This window comes from Malania oleifera, chromosome 7, assembly GCF_029873635.1.
Source record: "Malania oleifera isolate guangnan ecotype guangnan chromosome 7, ASM2987363v1, whole genome shotgun sequence".
Taxonomy (NCBI): Eukaryota; Viridiplantae; Streptophyta; class Magnoliopsida; order Santalales; family Ximeniaceae; genus Malania; species Malania oleifera.
The window spans coordinates 65,717,552-65,736,581 of record NC_080423.1 but is presented as its reverse complement, the minus strand read 5'-3'; the positions used below and the strand labels follow the sequence as shown (position 1 = coordinate 65,736,581).

Here is a 19,030-nt window from a genome sequence, read left to right as displayed (position 1 = left end):
AAACCAAAAACAAGAACAATCAAAACTAATTGGGAAAATCACAAACTATGTGAAGCACCGACACAACGACAGACAAGGTGAACAACTCACCAAAAGATATAGCACCGCCACAACACTCACAAATCAGCAACCACACCAACAAAAACAAAAAAACAAAAAACAAAACAAAAAACAAAAGGAACAATCAAAATAATCACAAATCATGTGAAGCATTAACACAACCACGGATGAGGTGAACAACTTACTAATGCACTGCCACAGCCTCACAACTAAACATACAAATGCTACCACGACTTTAAAAAACTCACAAGAAAATCTTCACAAACCTTACCCAAAAATTAACAGAATACCATGAGTGCATGGTAAAAAAAAATTGAATTTTTTAACAAAAAAGTGGTCTAACAACTTGATAATAGTCTAAAAAAGGGATCAAAGTATGGAAGAAAAAAGAAAAGGAAAAAAAAAAAAAAAACCAAATCTTCACTCATGCGCCTAATAACCTTAACATCTACAAACATCATAAAAGATTTGTGACTTTTTGAAACCTAAAGAGAAGCCTAGAAGTTTGTCTTTTTACTAGACCTTGAAGAGTATTCATCTTTTGCTCAAAATAAAAATATCTTTTTTTATAATTATTTTTAAAATCTAAAAATAAAAATAAAAACAAAATTATATGCCCATTCAATCTTTTTATTTTCTATACCTGTTCCATATAAATTTCATAATAATAAAATAAATAAATTTATAATTCTTTCCCCCTAATAAATTTAAATTACCTGCCTCTGCACAATCTTCTATGAGCCCTTTTTTGTTCTATGGTAGTTTTATCTCTAAATACACTCCCGCGCCACCTAAATTTATTGCAGAATCCACAACTAGATTTTAGTATTTTACTCTACTAGTTACTTGCGCGTTAGAATGGTACGTACCATTTGAGCAGTTTTAACCCACAAGAGCAGAAACAGAACAGCTCACAACACCAGAAAATGCATTCCCAAATCATCAATCTCACAGATACCATATTACAAAACGATTCCATCATCCGGTAAGTGAAGCACTTGCACACGTGAAAACTTAAAAGCTACACCGACTACATCGGTAAAATATACATCATTTTCAGATTTCAGCCCTATTTACTATACCAAGATCAATACTAGATTATATACAAAACAAAAAACCTGTATATGTTGCAGGCTTGCCTTCTTCACATTAACTTCTAAGTAGGACCCATAACCATATGAACTTAACATCCGTTTTTATCATTCACCGCTCATCTTCCGAGTCTGCCAAGAGCATCCATGAGAGGTATGCTGCCCCCTGATTTAAAATAGAATCAGTTTGACTTGGGGCACTTACCCTCTTCCGCACAAGCGATTCTATGGGTGGGCACTTCCTCTTTCGGCCACCCCTTGGCCTCGAGCTGAATTGCTCATCAGCCTCCTCAAAATCCCCCTGTAAAAATTTAACATGCCACAGTTACACACCCACCACATAAAAGAAAATTTTATGCAACAGGCAAAAAACTAAAGGTACAGAAAGATCTGAGCAAAAGACTTACAGGGGTATAAACATGGCGACCAGTTTTCTCATGTGTATCCCTCACATGCTTGAATGAGAACCTCATGCCACATCCAGGTATGCTACAGGCAAAAGGTTTGGACTCAAGATGCACTGCCTTCACATGCTGATTGAGATTTGATTTCTGAGAATCATGCATTCAAATAAATCAACTATTATTAAAAATACACAATTTTCAACCAAAAAAAAAAATTTATTAGTAAAGAACAACATATGTACTTATAAAAAATCAAACAGACCAAATGTTGAATGGGATTTGGACCCTTCCTCCAATCAAAGTAATGCTAACAATTCTTTAAATGGCAAACTACCATAAGATAAAATTGTTGCACAATTGGCAGCATCTTACTGTTGAATATGTGCGGAGACAGCCAACAAAACTACATTTATGTTTCTCCAGGGAACCTCTTTCTTCATGTGTGCGTAGGTGCCGCTTGATGTTCTTCTTCAGCTGCTTGGCCCCACATTTCTCACAGGTAATATATTGATGGCACGACAAAATATGGTCCTTCAGGCATTGACTATTGGAGAAATGTTTCATACAACCTGGTTCACAGCAGATTGCCTCCACAGAGTCCAATTTAACTGCATTATAGGCAATTATCAGAACCAACAGAAAACAAAACCATCAAATTTAGAGAAATACAAAAAGCATACGAGCATCTACACTATCCACTACAAATGGGCCTAAAATGCAACAGTTCATGAGCAAAGCAACTTGCCATGAGAGTCTTCATGTTTCTGCAACTTTGATGCAAATTTGAAAACCTTCCCACACCCATCTTCCTGGCAGACATACTGCTTTGGACCTTCTATATCACTCGATGATTCCTCATTATGAAATTCCTTTACATGCCTCTTGATGTTTCCCTCAAAGGCAAATGAACGGTTGCAATTCTCAAAAGGGCACTCAAAGAGTTTTCCTTCGTGCTGACGAAGGTGACGAGCCAAGTGGTCTTTCCTTCGGTAGCTAGACTGGCAACCATCTATCGGGCAAGTAAATGGCCTCTACCAAACATTAATAGGTAATGAAATGGCACAAAGTTAGATATCTTAAACAGCATCAAAAGGTATTGAACAACTATCACAAGACAAGAACACAAAAATCATTCAAACCTCACAACAGAATGATGCGTGATTGAGGCTCACTTGATGGAGCTTCTCAGGAGGTCCCCCAACCTGGTACTGGTCCATTCAAGGAACAAAATGCAGCCTCTTGCATTTTGGAGTTCTTTTTGTGGGATCCAATGCTTCACGCTAGAACATTTATTCAATATTCCACATTATTTTGATCACTATAGAAACATTAAAAACTGCAATATTAGTATATTAGATTGATTCCAGTACCACAAAGTAAATAAATAATGCTAAAGCACTCAAACTTTGGGAGGGTCATTACTTCAAGAACTAGTCCATGTGTTCTTCGAAGGGATCTCTTCGTTGTTGGGAGGGTTAACTGGCGTTAAAGGCATACCCAATAAAACCTACATAGTAATCTATACTGTAATCTATAATTTTTTCTTCTATATAGATAGTGCCCAGTACATAGTAATCTACACTGTAATCTATAGTTAGTTCTTCTATATAGATTCTATCTAGGTAGTACCCAGTACATAGTAATCTATACTTTGTTCTTCTATATAGATTCTAAGTAAACCAGATAATGCAACTAGGTCACTGCTTCCATTGTTATAAAATTTTATGACTCCAATGGATTTCTGATAAGATCATTTATGCACAAATGAATGGTATACACATCTCAATGAATACAATAGGATTTATGGTTACATAAACTGTTAAATGCAATTCACTTTTTGCAGTTGATCAATGACCAGAAGAAGTCAGTTTCCCAAGACTAGACAAATTCAAAATACGAGAAAATGATAACAAATACATGGGTACTGATGGCAGCAGCAAAAGGCCCAAGGGGCAAATTCATGTGCTGCAAAGATGTTTTAAGAATCCTGATAGGGTCCAACCATTGCTTTATTTTTTAGTCTTATGATTACTTTTGCTCATGTAATTAATAATTATTATCTTAAAGGGAAGAAAGTCAATTTATCAAATTGCTACAGTACCATATTATGGCTGCGATCTCTTTCACGCAAGCATAGCGAGATACATGACCAGCAATTAGATGCCTTTTTTGAGCTTTCCCTGGATTTTTCTTAGATCAATTGAAAATACTAGAATTTTACCCACGGTTTACCATAAAAGGTTATAATTGCTCCTCCTTGACAGTCAATGAATGATCAATTAAGGATTTCTAGACAAATGCTCTTGGGCGGAAGATGTGATGTCTATCATTCCTAGTTAAATGTTATTGGCTAGAAGGACAATTTGACTGACCCTGCTCTTGCCACGACATTTGCAAATATAAATACTGCTACTGTACTATCCCCCTAAGGTAGTGTTTGGGAGCATGGATTTTGGGCTTTAAATAAATTATATTGAATTTTGTCCAAACCACATAAATCCAAATCCAAGATCTCTCCAAACACGGGGATAGGAATGATTACCTAGAATCTCTTCTCCTCCCTTCCTACTGCCAAAACTTGGGAGAGAGTTGTAAGGGTAGTTTCTTCCACATAGTATTTAGCCCACCAATTTTAGGATATCATATTAATATTTACATTCACATTCACATAAGTGAGGTATAATTGATGCAGGCCTCAATGATGTGGTTCCCATACCATTTTAGTGGGCCAAAATTTAATATAACATCTTGTGATAGGTAGCTTCCAAATCCTACATGGAAGAACTGCTTTTTTATATCTCCTAATACTCTCCCGTCAATTTTAGGCAACAAGAAATGCCCAATTACATATAAACCCCCGAATTCAAACCTAAAAAACTGCACGTAAAACCAAAAATGTCTCTAATCACCTAAAGTCACTTGTACAATAAAACCCAACTCAATTTCCTTGAAAGCTAGAACAGTGCTGAATTCTAACCACTCCTGCATTATACATAATATTCCATACTTAAATACAGACCTGAAATTTATGAATCAATTAACAAATGAATATACTTCTGGTAATTATTACATGCAGTCACATACTAGGGATTAGGGATCATATTACTAGACAAATATGAAAATCTTGTGAGCCAAAAGAACATATTGTTGCTTGTTAGTTATTTGAATGGGGCTAATGATGAAAACAGTTTGATTTGTCATGGAGATTGGAAACTGGTGAATACAATTTGTACCTAGCCAGATAAAGTGCAAGATGGGAAATATGATCATGATGAGACAGAAACGAGAAAGAAACACAGGAAAATCTGCTCGAATATGCTATTAGTAAGTCTCTAACTAACTAAGAGAGAGCCCTCTCTAGTTTAATTCAGAAGCATTAAAAGCATTTACCAAAAATAAAAGGTCAGTTTTACAATTGATCTGAGTCAGATCCAACCTCTTAAGAGGACATTGGGTGAAAAAACAAATGACACCTAAAAGGGACAGAGGAACAAGTCAAATTGATCAAGAAGCAACAAAAAACAAGTGTTCAGAGATAAGAAAAATACTGTTAAACGACACTGAAACAGTACAATGATCATGTTGTCAATATAAAATGTAAATTCTGTCAGAAGAATAGAAATTAGTTGACCATAGCAGTAAATACCTCAAGTGAATGGCTTTGCATATGTTGGCTCAAATAAGCCGGCTTTTTAAAACTAGCACCACATTCTTCACAAGTATAGGACTTTACCCCCTCTGTTTTTTCTTCTCCATCAACTCTTTCCTCATTGACCTCGTCCTAAACAACATACACACACATTAATATATTTGTGATTAAAAAAAATCAAAAGCAGGCATGAGATAACCGTGCATCATAATTAAAAAAGAAGCACTCAAAATCCACTATCACCAAATTTGAGGGAAACAGAAGACAAGAGCCCAATTCCAAACAGATAAAATGCGGTCCCTTTCAGCCTCAGGCTATTCACTATCATCAAGTTTTACCGTCTCTGGCGTTGACACTTGAATGTTAGCTCTTTTTTATTTTTTTTTGGCACCCGCTGTCATAATATCCAAACTATGGAATTTATTTCAATAGTGCCAGTGCAAATCACAGCTACCATATTTCATAACTTTATGAAAAGACCAGATATACACTAGACATTCAATCACCATATTCAAATCAAAATATTTCCAGGAAACAGAATGTTACTGAAAATACAACTCACACGCAATCAGTGCAGCTATCATCAACAATACAAAACTCCTAGTATTTAACTACTAATTAGAGAGAGAGAGAGAGAGAGAGAGAGAGAGAGAGAGAGAGATAGATGGATACATTGTGGTGTGAGAGGATGTGAGAGGCAATCAGAGCTTTCTTGGACCTGCAAATGCCACAATATTCACAGAAATATCGTCTTATGTCCCTGAAAATCGGCCCTTCTCTCCCTCCGTTTCCTTCGTCCATTTTTCTCCTCTTCCTCCCAAATTTTCTGGACAAAAACACGCTCGCAAAGCGTCCAGATTGATTGAAGATTCAGGATCAGACAGTGATCGTAGAAGATCGATTGAGGTAAGAATAATCTGAGAGAGATCAGAGCGACTGGCTGAAGCTTTCAGTGGTTTCGGAAATCATTGCTAGGGTAGTGAAGCAAGGGAATAGAGGGGTACGCGGCTGAAAAATACGAACGCCTGTCAACCCTAAAACCCTAATCGCCTATATATGTGTACTAGTCATATTATATATATTTTATATAAATCGGTTTTTCCCCTTTTTTTCGGTTTGGTTGTATATGGAAACCGAGACCGAATATTTTGATTTTCCAAATAATTATTAACAAATAATTATATGAAAATGTAAATATATAAAAAGTTATAATAAAATTGCATTACAAATAAAAATAAAATATAAAAAACAACGTATTATATAAGAAATAAAAACTTTACAAATACTAAAAAAATATCTATGACTCTCCACAATAAATGATGAAATTACCGCACTTAAGCAAAATAACACTTGACGCTTGGTACCTCACCATTCTCATCATAATGTTGTAGGTTGTCGGTCGATATTCAAAACAAAACTTCGAGCAGATGGAACTATCGAGCGTCACGAAATTCGCCTTATTGCACAAGGATTTTCTAAGTAGCATGACATCGATTTTGAAGAGACTTTTAGTCCAATTGTTCGCCCTGCTACTGTTTGGATTATCTTATCTCTTGCCGCCGTGCATGGTTGGCACCTTCATTAGCTTGACGTAAAAAATGTGTCTCTCCATGGCTTTCTTTCAGAGGAAGTCTATATGGAGCAACCTCCATGTTATATTGATCCAAAATTATCAAATCATGTTTGTCGTTTGCGGCGTGCCCTTTATGGCCATAAACAGGCTCCAAGGGCTTGGTTTTAGCGTTTCAACACTTTTTTGCTTGGTCTTGGCTTTCTTGCGAGTTGTGCATATTCGTCTCTCTTTGTCTATCATGGTCAACATGGTGTTATTTATCTCCTTTTGTATGTTGACGATATGGTTATTACTGGCAACAGTCCAACCATGCTTCATACTCTTATTGACCGTCTAGCCACAAAAATTTCTATGAAAGATTTGGGTGATCTCCACTATTTTCTTGATGTTGAGGTTATCTGCAATGACAAAGACTTTTTTCAGAGTCAAGCAAAATATGTGTTAGCTTTGATGCAATCTCAAGAGGGGGTGAATTGGTATTTAAAAATTTTAACCCCTAGGTCAATTCACTAACATCAGTATTACACAAGCCTAGGGTCAATCTATGTGATCAACAAGTAAACATACACGTACAGTAAAAGTAAAGTACAAAAAAGTAAACAATACACGCAATATATTATCAAGGTTCGGCCAAGTTGCCTACGTCCCCACCTTAGCTACACCAGCACAAGGATTCCACTACTATTCACTTAACGGGTGGAGCGGCACCAATTACAACCAAGTCAATTCAAGGGGTTGACCTCAACCAACACGTCTTACCAAGATGGCGCATCTAACTTTCCTAATCGGGTTTAAGCCAGTCCGGAGTTATTCCATAGGGTTATTCTCCCTCTTCGGGCCCGCACCTTGAATACAACAAATATGTATAAAATTTGTACACGGAAATATGTTTCTTCACAAGCAAATATGTACACCAGTATAGCTCAAGCAATATTGCAAACACGAATGATATGTAAATATGCTCAGTGCTCTACTATATGCTAAACACTCAATCAAGTATGCTAATCAATCAAGATCTAGAGTGTGTATCTAAACAAGATTTGAAACACTATATTTGAATATCACAATATCATATCAAAGTTTCAAATATGTTAGCTAGTTGATTCAAACAAACTCACCAAGATGTTCTCAATATACAAAGCACATGGAGTGTTTGAATGCAAGCTTTGAAACACAATTTTTGCACACAAAAATAAGGGTTAAGGTAATTTGCAATGACAATGCAAAAACCACAAGCCTCTAAATTTTCCCACAGAAGATCTATTAAATAAAATAAGTGGGAGAACTTAAGCTTTACTCTCAATGTTAAAATTAATCAATAATCAAGCAAATGAGAGTATTTAAGCAAATAGAGAATGAAGCACAAGCAATCTAAATACACTCACAACTCTTGGGTAAAAATGAAGCTTTTGAGTGTATGGGAGTAGTATAGGCTAAAATAAGATTTTGAAATTTTGAGAGAATTTGACCTTAATAATTTTGCTAATACCTTGCTAATTATGACAAATGAACAGGTATTTATAGGCAAGAAGGATTTTTTGACCGTTGGGGACATGTAGGGTATTCTTAAAATTATTTTAAAATGGTTTAGGAAAATTAACCCTCTTCAATTAAATTTAACCCCAGTAAAAAATAATTTGACTTGCGAGATTTGGGTGCCCAGTCTGAGATTTGGGGTGCCCGAATAGACTCAATCAGAAATTCAATTTTTAAAGGTTCGGATGCCCGAATTGAGGATTGTTTGGCTAAACCAAAGTCAATAGCCAAATGTCCGAGGTTTGGGTGCCCGAGACTACATTCGGTTAACCGAACAAAGCAATTCGGTTGCTCAAGCCTATTTTGAACGTGATTGTTCAGGCGCCCAAGTAGTTGAAAAGGAACCTAAAACAGGTTCGGGTGCTCAAGGGAGATATGCTCAAAATAGATTCGGGTGCCCGAAACATGAAGTCTACATGTTGACTTGTTCGGTCGCCTGAGTCATTTTACACGGCTTGGGTTCGGTCGCCCGAACCCTCTCAAGATTTTTAATTTAAGTCCATTTTTACCTGAATTGATTCCCCTGTTATAATAAGTGATGTTGGGGACTTTTTGTGCATTTGTTTAGGGACCTAAGGATTTTCTATCCTACGGGAAAAATCCAACGTGTATGGTCAGTATAGGTACCTAAAGTCCAACTAGGGTCTGTTTGAGCATATCTACCTATCATGCATAATACAAATTATTACAAGCCATATGGGTGTACAGTCCATAATAAAATTACATCCCAAAATGAAGAAAATGAATAATAATTACAAATACAACACATATTTCTTCATTCTTCGGCACAAACACTGCACGCCATCATGGTATGTCTTTCAATTCGAGTACGCGCGCAAGGTGAACCTGCATGCAAGTCTTAGTACAACCATTAGTACCAAGAGTATTTGCCATGATCAAAATTGTGTGTGACCTATCAAGTTAACAATATGCTCTAGATCTTTTGACTCACGCTGAAATGATGGATTGCAAATCAATTTCCACACCCTTTTTGGCCAATTCTCATCTTTCAAAAACTAGTACAACATATTCCAATACAACACAAATTCGCTTATTAGCTGGAGTGCAAAGACTCGGAAAATTTATTTATGGAAAATAATAAAGGAAAGAGAAAAGAATATGAAATGAGGAAAGAAATTTTTTTTAAAAAAAATATCAGCAGGGATTTGTCGATGAACCAATGGTATTTGTCGACGAATGTCCCTCTAGGTCTCGTCAATGAAGTACATATGTCTCGTCGACGAGAAGATACCGAGAGTCAGGGAATTTTAGAGAAATTAAGCTTCGTCGACGAACCAGCCTCCTCATTGACGAAGTGTCTTCATTGTCTCGTCGACAAATCACTTTAACTCGTCGATGAAGCCTAGCTTAAAAATAGGCCCTCTGTTGTTTTCAGCGTGATTTCTCTCTCTCTCTCTCTCTCTCTCTCTCTCTACCCTATGGCCCTAACTCTATCTCTCTTCAATTTTTGCTCAGAAGTTACCACGGGGTCCGTGGGGAGATTCTTTATAACTTAACTGAAGCGGATTATTGATTTGGAGTTCTTAGGCAACACTCCAAAATCAAAGTAAGTAAGGTATTTTAGGGTTTAAGTATTTATTTGGAGTATATAGAGCCTAAGAAGTGTTAAATTAGAATTATTTTGGCAGATGAGTTGATTGATCTTGGAAAAATGTGAATTTCAGGGTTTGGGTGAGCGTCACAAGTATCGTTTCGGGATCCCCGCTGGCATAGTTCAGGAAATCAGGTAAGGGGAATAGATTAAGCCAGTAATTTTGTAATTCAACAAGTTAAAATGGAAATTATACGTGTATATATATATGATTATCATGTGGGTTTTGAAAAGCCAACCGTTTGAATTGTGATTTTGAGCCTAGGGCTATGTTATTAGTTATTATTTGAGAAAATGGAATGATTAAAGTAATGGATTTTCTGGATAAATTATGGAAATAATTTAATGTGTATTTTCACTAAAACAGATGATGAACATGGGTTGGCTTATTATTTCAGATGATATAATTATGCATATTATTTAAATCGTGTGGCATGAGTAAAGTGAATATACTGTGTTGAATTATGATATATTTATGAGATGTTGGAAATACTGAAATGCGTTGAGAATATATATTGTGTGAATTGTTTAATCAGAGCCAAATGTAAATGTTAAATTACAATGTATGGTTTGAGAACTCCGGTGGACCATAGTAGGCACAATACTGTTACACGCGACTTCTGAAGAGTTAGTGCACCCACACGTCTTAGAGAGAGTGTGGAGATGGGATGGTCGATTGTGCTGAGAAGGGTAGAGTCTCCTTGGAGTCTATACTAGTATGGGAACAACCAATCTGACTTACAAAGTGAAGAGGTTGTTATTGATTTAACTTTGGTAGGCCAACTAGGGTTAAGTCCAGCCTATGGACTGCACAACCCGTCATGGGGGGAAGCGTGACAGTGTTTATCCATCTGGCAGTGAGTTCTAAATACATAATTGTAAACTTAACCAACGTATAACATGAGAACAGTGAATGTGAATATAAATTATGTGATATGAAACGTGGGAACAAATTATGCGATGCGAGATATTATGTGATGCGACATATTATGTGATGAGAAGTATTATGTGACGTGAAATACTGAGAAATGTGAAAACTGAGATTATGAAGAGATAAGTATTATAGAGATAATAGGGTGCAGAGTAATGTAACAAAGTAATAAGTGTATTACATATTGTAGTATTAAATGTATTTGGGGCGAGGTAAACTCTCTGCCCGAGGGCTTGTTGAGAAAGGCGAGTGTCCTAATAGGTATCAGATGTAGCCATACTAGGCTGCATAACGTATTAGGGCAGAGGGAAGCTACTTGTATATGTGGGTAATCTTCCCTATCCTCGAGAACCTTTGTTGATAAATAATTGTATGAATGTGTGTGAATACGAGATCAGTTGTAACCATACCCGGTTGCATAAGGTATCAGAGTATAGGGGTGCTACTTGTACGGGCAGGTAATCACCCTAATCCTTGGGAAACTCTCGTTAAAAAAATATGTTGCATGTGTGTGAGTAGGTGTAACACCCTGACCCTCTAAGTGGGTCTGGAGTGCCACTAAACATACATAACATGCAAATATCTGATACCATACATATATAACCCACCCAAATAAGGGAAAACTAGTGTTCCATACTAATCTGCATAATCATACATAGTGGAAAATATAAACATACATCTTTTAATAAAAATTTTCCAAAGTTTCTAATTGTTTCCTCACATACATCAATACATACTAAAAACATAACCTGCTATTACAAACCCAAAAGACATTCGGTCTAGAGCCCAGTACATATACAATAACTCACATAAACTAACAAAAACACTACGCTCTAGAATCCCTCTAGAAGTCTAGGACCGATTTCTTCCAAGACCTGAAACAAGATTTGTATAATGGGGTGAGACACTTCTTAGTAAGGTAGATCACATTACATCAGTGTGTGACAACATGAGTTTATTCTAGTAGAAGATAGTTATACATTTAAATCATCCACAAACCCATAATATAGAAGATATATATATATATATATATATATATATATATATATATATATATAATTCCTGCATAAGATGGTTCGGCTCATTACAAGTGAGAGTTCCTGAGGTTAGGGTAGGGTACAGGCCCACACACTGTACAAACCCTTAGCTCGGTACTCGTTGCTATAACTTTACCCATTTTAGTTTTTAAATTATGTATATGTATATTGAACTCATCCCAACTGTGAAACATCATAACAATGCCATTTACTTCCCCCATGGTAAGGGTTGTGCCGTCTGTAGACCCTGACTAGCCATGGCGGCCACCACACTAGTCACGTACTTTTTTCTCCAGCTCGACTTGATCTTCACCATCCCGGTACATAACCAGTGGTCCATCGCACCAATCGACTTCACATAGATACTCACACTCAAGAATAACATGTGGTTGCGTTGTATCTCTCTTTCTAGCAACGGTATTGTACTCTCTTAGTAACAAGCTTTCTAAGGCAGTTCATATATCATACATACAATTTATAATGAAAGCACCGTACCTGTTTTCATTTCATAAAGCATTTAAGCAATTACAGTATCTTTCACAATTTCATTCATTCATTCTTTGGTATAAATCGGCACACACAGCTCTCAGTTTAACCCTGTACATATATCTCTGCGGTAATTAATCGACATCTCTTTTATACATTTCCTGATAGCAATGTGGAACTCCAGTTCCCATATCTCATACTCATATTTCTCAATTCAGTATACTTACATTTAATATCTCATGCCACACTCATTTGGTTTAATATGCAAAAGTATGGCAAATGGTTCATAAAATATCATTTAAATTGAAAATAAAGGTTTCAAGCATCTCCTACTTTAAGTCTAATACAAATAAAGGAGTTTTAAGAAGATTGGAGACCATACCCTAAAACCCTAGTTTTTACTGAAAAATTGGCAATTCCATCTAGTGAAATTTTCTAAATAAGTAGTCATATCGTACATAATATCATAACCTATAGTTCTACCAGTTCAGATTTCAAAAACAACCAATGTAAACACATCCCCTTACTTTTTTAAGGAAAAACGAACCTAAACGGCTTGAAATAGCAAAACCCTAGAACTTCTAACCAGTGAAAACACGTGTACTTGCTCGACTAAGGGTGAGAGAGGCAACTAAGAAGCAAATAAGAGCTCGGAAAGGCTTTTTAATGAAAAAGTTTTGAAACCCTAGGAGAGAGAAGAGAGAGAATTGAGATTCTCTAAAAAAAAATGAGCTCAAACCTATTTATAGGTGAACAGGCCCAGAGGAAAATTGGTGTTGGTTTCCCCTATGTCCACAAAACCATCGCCGATTTTGGGGTTGACTGGCCTAGCTAACCCAAAACCGTGGCCGGTTTTCTTCCGACTCATAAAACCATCATCGGTTTAGATCCCCAATTTCCAAATTCCTTTTTTTTTTTTTTTTTCTGGATTTGGGTTCCGAAAATCTCCCCTCCTTATAAGAATCTCATCCTCGAAATTTGTCAACTATTACTAAGCATGCTCTACACTTATGACTTAACGTTATAGAAGAGTCGACAGCCACCCACATGGCGGCTCCGGCCCAAGTTTATTACATACCCTCACTTATGGCGGAGGAGTACCATGGTTACAACTTAATGTCTCGGCAAATAACAATATCCATACAAAACCCTCCCAAAGACCATACATACTCTAAACCAGAACAAACCTACTCTACTAAATATACATACATACGTTCTTACTTACATACCTTTCTGCTTACTTGTCTAACTCTATGCATCTTTTAATAACTGAGAATACTTCTGATGTATCTCTGACTCTGACTCCCATGATGCTTCCTCTATGGCATGGTTCCGCCACAATACTTTCACTAATGGTATCTCCTTAATACGCAATTTTTGTACCTTCTGATCCAGAATCTGAACCGATACCTCCTTGTATGCTAAAGCATCACTGATCTCCAGAGGTTCATAACTAAGCACGTGCGAAGGGTCTGGCTCGTACTTCCTCAGTACTGATATGTGAAACACGTCATGAACTCTAGATAGTGCTGGGGGTAACACCACTTGATAAGCAACCGAACCTATCCTTTCTAGGATCTCAAATGGCCCAATGTACCGAGGGCTCAACTTCCCCTTCTTCCCAAACCTCATCACCCCTTTCATTAGGGCGATCCTCAACAATATCATATCTCCAACCACGAAATCTAACTCCCATCGGCGAGTATCTGCATAACTCTTTTGCCGACTTTGTACATCTCTGATCCACTCCCTGATAAGCTTGACCTTTGCAAATGTCTGCTGAATCAGTTTCGGTCCCAAAATTTCCCGCTCGCCTACTTCATCCCAGTACAATAGAGATCGACACCGGTGACCATACAAAACCTCATATGGTGCCATCTTTATATTGGCCTAGTAACTGTTATTATACGCGAACTCTTTAAGTGGTAGATACCGAATCCAACAGTCCCCAAAATCCAGCACACAAGCCCACAACATGTCCTCTAAAGTATGAATAGTTCTCTCATATTGTACATTCGTCTACGGGTGAGACCAGGTGCTGAATGTGAGCTGCGATCCCAAGGCATCCTTCAAACTCTTACATAAATGAGAAGTAAATCATGGACTCGATCTGAAACGATAACTGGGATGTTGTAGAGTCATACAATCTCTTGCACATATAACTTTGCCAGCCTATTCATAGAATAGCTGGCTTTGATGGGAATAAAGTGTGCAGTCTTTGTTAGCCAATCCACTACAACCCAGATAACATTCTGTCCATGCACTGCTGCAGGTAACCTCGATAAAAAATCTATCAAGATATGTTCCCACTTCCACTTGGGTATGTCAAATGGCTAAAGTGGTCCTGCTGGCCTGTGGTGCCCTGCTTTAACCTGCTGACATGTCAGACACTACTCTACGAAATGGGCGATCTCTCTTTTCATGTTAGACCACAAGAAAGATTCCCTCAAATCTCTGTACATATTTATACTCCCTGGATGTACTGTGTAGAGTGAACGATGTGCCTCCTTTAGAATGACCCACTTAATATCGTCGTCATCCGGTACGTAGATCCTAGTATGGAATCTCAATTACCCATCGCCCGAGATATTGTAATCCGAATTTAAACCATTATGAACTCCTTCCATAACCTCCATCAGCTCCGCAGCTTCCTTCTAAACTGCTTTGATTCTCTCCTGTAAAGCTGGCTAAATAACTAAACTGGCAATGTGTTAACTTTGGTGCAATCCCAAGAGGGGGGTCAAATAGAGATTTAAAAATTTTCTCCTAGGTTAAACTAATCTAGCAATAGTATAATGCAACCTAGGAGCAGTCCAAGTATATATGAAATTGTAGATACGATATATTAAACAATTTTCAGTACATGCACCACAATTTTAGTATATCTCAACCAGATACAATTTCGTGTCAATCAGATATGCAATATATTCAGTAGGGAAATTAAATCAAGTACAAAGCAGAATATAATATAGAAAATGTAAAAATGACACTGAATATGATATCGGAGTTCGGTCAATCCTACCTACGTCCTCGCCTTGGCTCACTAGCACAAGGATTACACTATGGGCTCACTTAACGGGTGGAGCGACACCTAAACAACCAGGTCAATTAGCACAGGGCTTACCTCAACCTTTATAAACAATTATTTCAAGTTAGATTACTGCCCCCTCAGGCCACGCCTGGAATACAACAGTATTTTCACAATACAAATAGTGTACAATGATTATGCTCTCAATCAAGCAGATATGTACTGAATGTAATCAATCAATCACACATCAATAGTATGGGAAATAGTAAGCTCAATGATATGATTTTGTGCAAGCAGACACTCAGTAAGGTATAATCACAAATATGCTCAAGAGTGTATAAACAAGTTATTTCTTTGAAACAAGATATATCAAATCTCAATGCTAGATTAGTGTTTCAAAGATGCTAATCAAATATTCAAATCAACTCAAAAAATATTTTCCTCAATGAAATAGGCACAATAGTTGTTTGAAAAATTATAGCTTGTAAAATTTATTGACTTTTTGAGTCCAATCTCTGGTTTTGATTATGACAAACTGCATATTACTAATGTGTGTGCCTAGTACTTGAACAGGTCATTAATTTAGTACAAACATATGAGAAAGGACTGATGGAAGCCTGAAAGTCTTAAAGATCATACTCCTGACATATTCAAAGGGAAAATAAAGGGCAAAAGAAGAAGACCTGCTTATGCTTCATTTGTAAATGCATTTATTATATTTGGGTCTGTAATAATTTATATCGGTCTGTAATAATCTCTGCATGCCATGCATGTAGGTAATTGTAAGCTTAAAATGACAGTAGATTGACCATAGGGACCGAATGACCTTAGGACACCCTTCGGTTGATCGACGCTGGATTTTTTTAGTGTCCTCAAATGACCCTAGAAAGACCTTAGGTCCCAGCACAAACACATAAAATAGTCCCCACAATCACTTATAATATCAGGGGAATAAATTGAAGTGTAAAAGGACTTAATAGGAAAAACTATGAGAGGTTGGGCGACCGAACCTGTGATGTTCAAAATACTTCGGGTGCCTGAACGATTGAGAAGTCAGCGGGTTGACTTGGTTTCGGGCGACCGAACTAAATATGAATGTATCGTTTATGGGCGACCGAACCCCTGAACTGACTTTTTCCACCAACTCAGCCAACTGAATGTTTACGTTCAAATTGGACCTCAGGCGACCGAACACATGAGTTTGGTTAATAGAATCATACACCGAGTAATCGAAACGCAGATTGAATGAAATCGCATCAATTCAGCATACCGAATGTACACTCAGGCACCCGAACATTTAAAAGTTGCTTTTTTAATTGAGTCTATTCGGGCAACAGAACCAAGGTTCAGCCACCCGAAAACTCTAAGGTTGCTTTTTTTTTTTTTTTTACCGAGATTAAAAGGCTTAAATAGGGTTAAAATTTCTGAATTGGTTTTAAAAAATTCTAATAATACCCTACATGTCCTAAACGGTCATAATTTGCCCAACTTCTATATATAGGGCATCATCTGTGTGGATTAGTAGGAGATTAGTGAAAATCATTAGCAAAAATCCTCTCAATCTCAAAAAGCTTTTTTTGCCTAATCTTCTTCAAATCCTCTCATACACTCATTCCTTTGAGAAATCCTAGTATTGTGAGAGTGCTTATTGTGCTATTGCTTTGTCATTGATTGCTTAATACTCTCAATATTGTGCTTGATTGTTTGTTGATTTTTTGAGAGTTAAGCAAAGAGTTATCCCACTGATTTTATTTGACAAATCTAGTGTTGAGAAAAACTCATTAGCTTGTGGATCTTTGCATTGTCATTGCAAGATTCATATAGTTTTAATTTTGTTGTGCAAATATTTTTCCAAGTTATAGTATTTTTCAAACTACTCTTGTACTTATTTCATTGAAGAAAAATATTTTGAGTTAGTTTGAATATTTGATTAGCATATTTGAAACTCTGATTTGTTATTGAGATTTGATATAACTTGTTTCAAAGAGATAGCTTGATTAGAACACTCTTGAGCATACTTGTTATCACATTTTGTTGAGTGTTGCTTGCACAAAGATACACATCATTAAGCTTACATTTACCTTTATAGTTGATGTGCATTTGATTGATTACATTTGGTACATATCTGATTGACTGAGAAGCATAATCACTATACCCTGTTATATTGAGAAATCTGTTATATTCTAGGCATGGCATGAGGGGCGGTAATCCATCCCGGTAAGGATTGGTTGTGAAGGTTGATGTCAGTCCTGTGTTAATTAACTTGGTTGTAAAAGTTAAGGTCAGCCCTGTGTTAATTGACCTGGTTGTAAAGGTTGAGGTCAGCCCTGTGCTAATTGACCTAGTTGTTTAGGTGCCACTCCACCTATTAAGTGAGCTTATAGTGTAATCCTTTTGCGAGTGTGCCAAGGTAAGGACGTAGGCAGGATTGGACGAACCTCGATATCATATTCAATGTCAAGTTTACCTTTCCTGCATTATATTTTGCTTTGTGCTTGATTTAAATTTCCTACTAAATATACTACATATTTGATTGGCACAAAATTACTTTTTGGTTAAGAAATACTGAAATTGTGGTGCATATTCTAAAAATTGTTTAATATATCATATGAGCAATTTCATATACATTTAGACTGTCCCTAGGTTGCATAATATTGCTGCTGGATTAATTGAACCGAGCAGGAAATTTTTTTAATCTCCAATTCATCCCCGCTTGGCATCGCACCAAAGTTAACAAAGTCCTTTGCACACAAAAAATGATAGCTATAGGAATCTTGCAATGACAATGCAAAGATCCTCAAGCTACTAGGTTTTTCCCAACACTAGATTTATCAAATTAAATCTGTGGAATAAACCTTGCTTAACTCCCCAAAATTAATACCAATCAATCAAGCCAAGTAATGGGAGTATTAAGAAATCTATATTAAACAATAGCACAATAAGAAACTCTCACAATGCTAAGATTAATCAAAGGAATGAGTGTATGAGAGGATTTGAAGAAGATTGGGCAAAATAAGTTTTTTGAGATTGAGAGGATTTTTGCTAATGATTTCACTAACCTCTTGCTAATCCACACAAATGAGACCCTATGTATAGAAGTTGGCCAAATTATGACCGTTGGGGACATAAGGGTCTTTATTAAAATTGTTTTCAAACAAATCAGGAAAATTAACCCTGTTTAATAAATTTTAACCCCGGTAAAAAATAAGCAACTCGAAAGCTTTCGAGTGGCTGAACTAAGATTCGGTCGCTTAAATAGACTTGGTAGAAAAAGGCTCTTTTGATTGTTCGGGTGCCCGAATCAGGGCTCGGTATGCTGAACTAAGGCGATTTCATTCTATCTGCATTTCGGTCACTTGGACTATACTTCGGTTGACCAAACTCAAGTGTTCAGTCGCCCGAGGGTAAAATGAACATGAGGTTCGGTTGGCTGAGTTGGTGAGAATGGTCACCTCAGCGGTTCGGTCGCCCGTGTATGGTGCATTCATTTTGGTTCAGTCGCTCGAAACCAAGTCAACATGTTGACTTGTCCATGGTTTGGGCGCCCGATGTGTTTTGAACACAAAGGGTTCGGTCGCCCAACCTCAATCAGTTTTTCTTATTAAGTCCATTCACACTTCAAT

General features: G+C 36.9%; 1 protein-coding gene across 2 annotated transcripts; it reads right to left on the bottom strand.

The window, feature by feature from the left end:
- Window positions 1-987: 987 nt before the first annotated feature.
- LOC131160414 (transcription factor IIIA) lies at window positions 988-6,255 on the bottom strand. Of its 2 annotated transcripts, none has more exons than XM_058116078.1 (6): window positions 5,877-6,255; window positions 5,202-5,336; window positions 2,301-2,586; window positions 1,928-2,163; window positions 1,559-1,702; window positions 988-1,452 (listed from the first exon to the last, which is right to left on the bottom strand). In XM_058116078.1, the coding sequence occupies exons 1-6, from the start codon at window positions 6,003-6,005 to the stop codon at window positions 1,264-1,266; spliced, it is 1,119 nt and encodes a 372-aa protein (XP_057972061.1). In that variant the 5' UTR covers window positions 6,006-6,255; the 3' UTR covers window positions 988-1,263. The 2 variants fall into 2 exon arrangements, with proteins under 2 accessions (XP_057972061.1, XP_057972062.1); XM_058116079.1 differs by lacking the exon at window positions 5,877-6,255 and adding an exon at window positions 2,695-2,873 and having other exon boundaries at window positions 5,202-5,334.
- Between the last annotated feature and the right edge of the window lie 12,775 nt (window positions 6,256-19,030).

Excerpts from the sequence above, each read along its gene's own strand:
- LOC131160414 (XM_058116078.1), bottom strand. The coding sequence starts at position 6,005 with ATGGACGAAGGAAACGGAGGGAGAGAAGGGCCGATTTTCAGGGACATA. Across the intron at positions 2,587-5,201 it reads TGCAAAGCCATTCACTTGAG|AGGCCATTTACTTGCCCGAT; the intron begins GTATTTACTGCT and ends AATGTTTGGTAG. Across the intron at positions 1,453-1,558 it reads GTCGCCATGTTTATACCCCT|GGGGATTTTGAGGAGGCTGA; the intron begins GTAAGTCTTTTG and ends AAATTTTTACAG.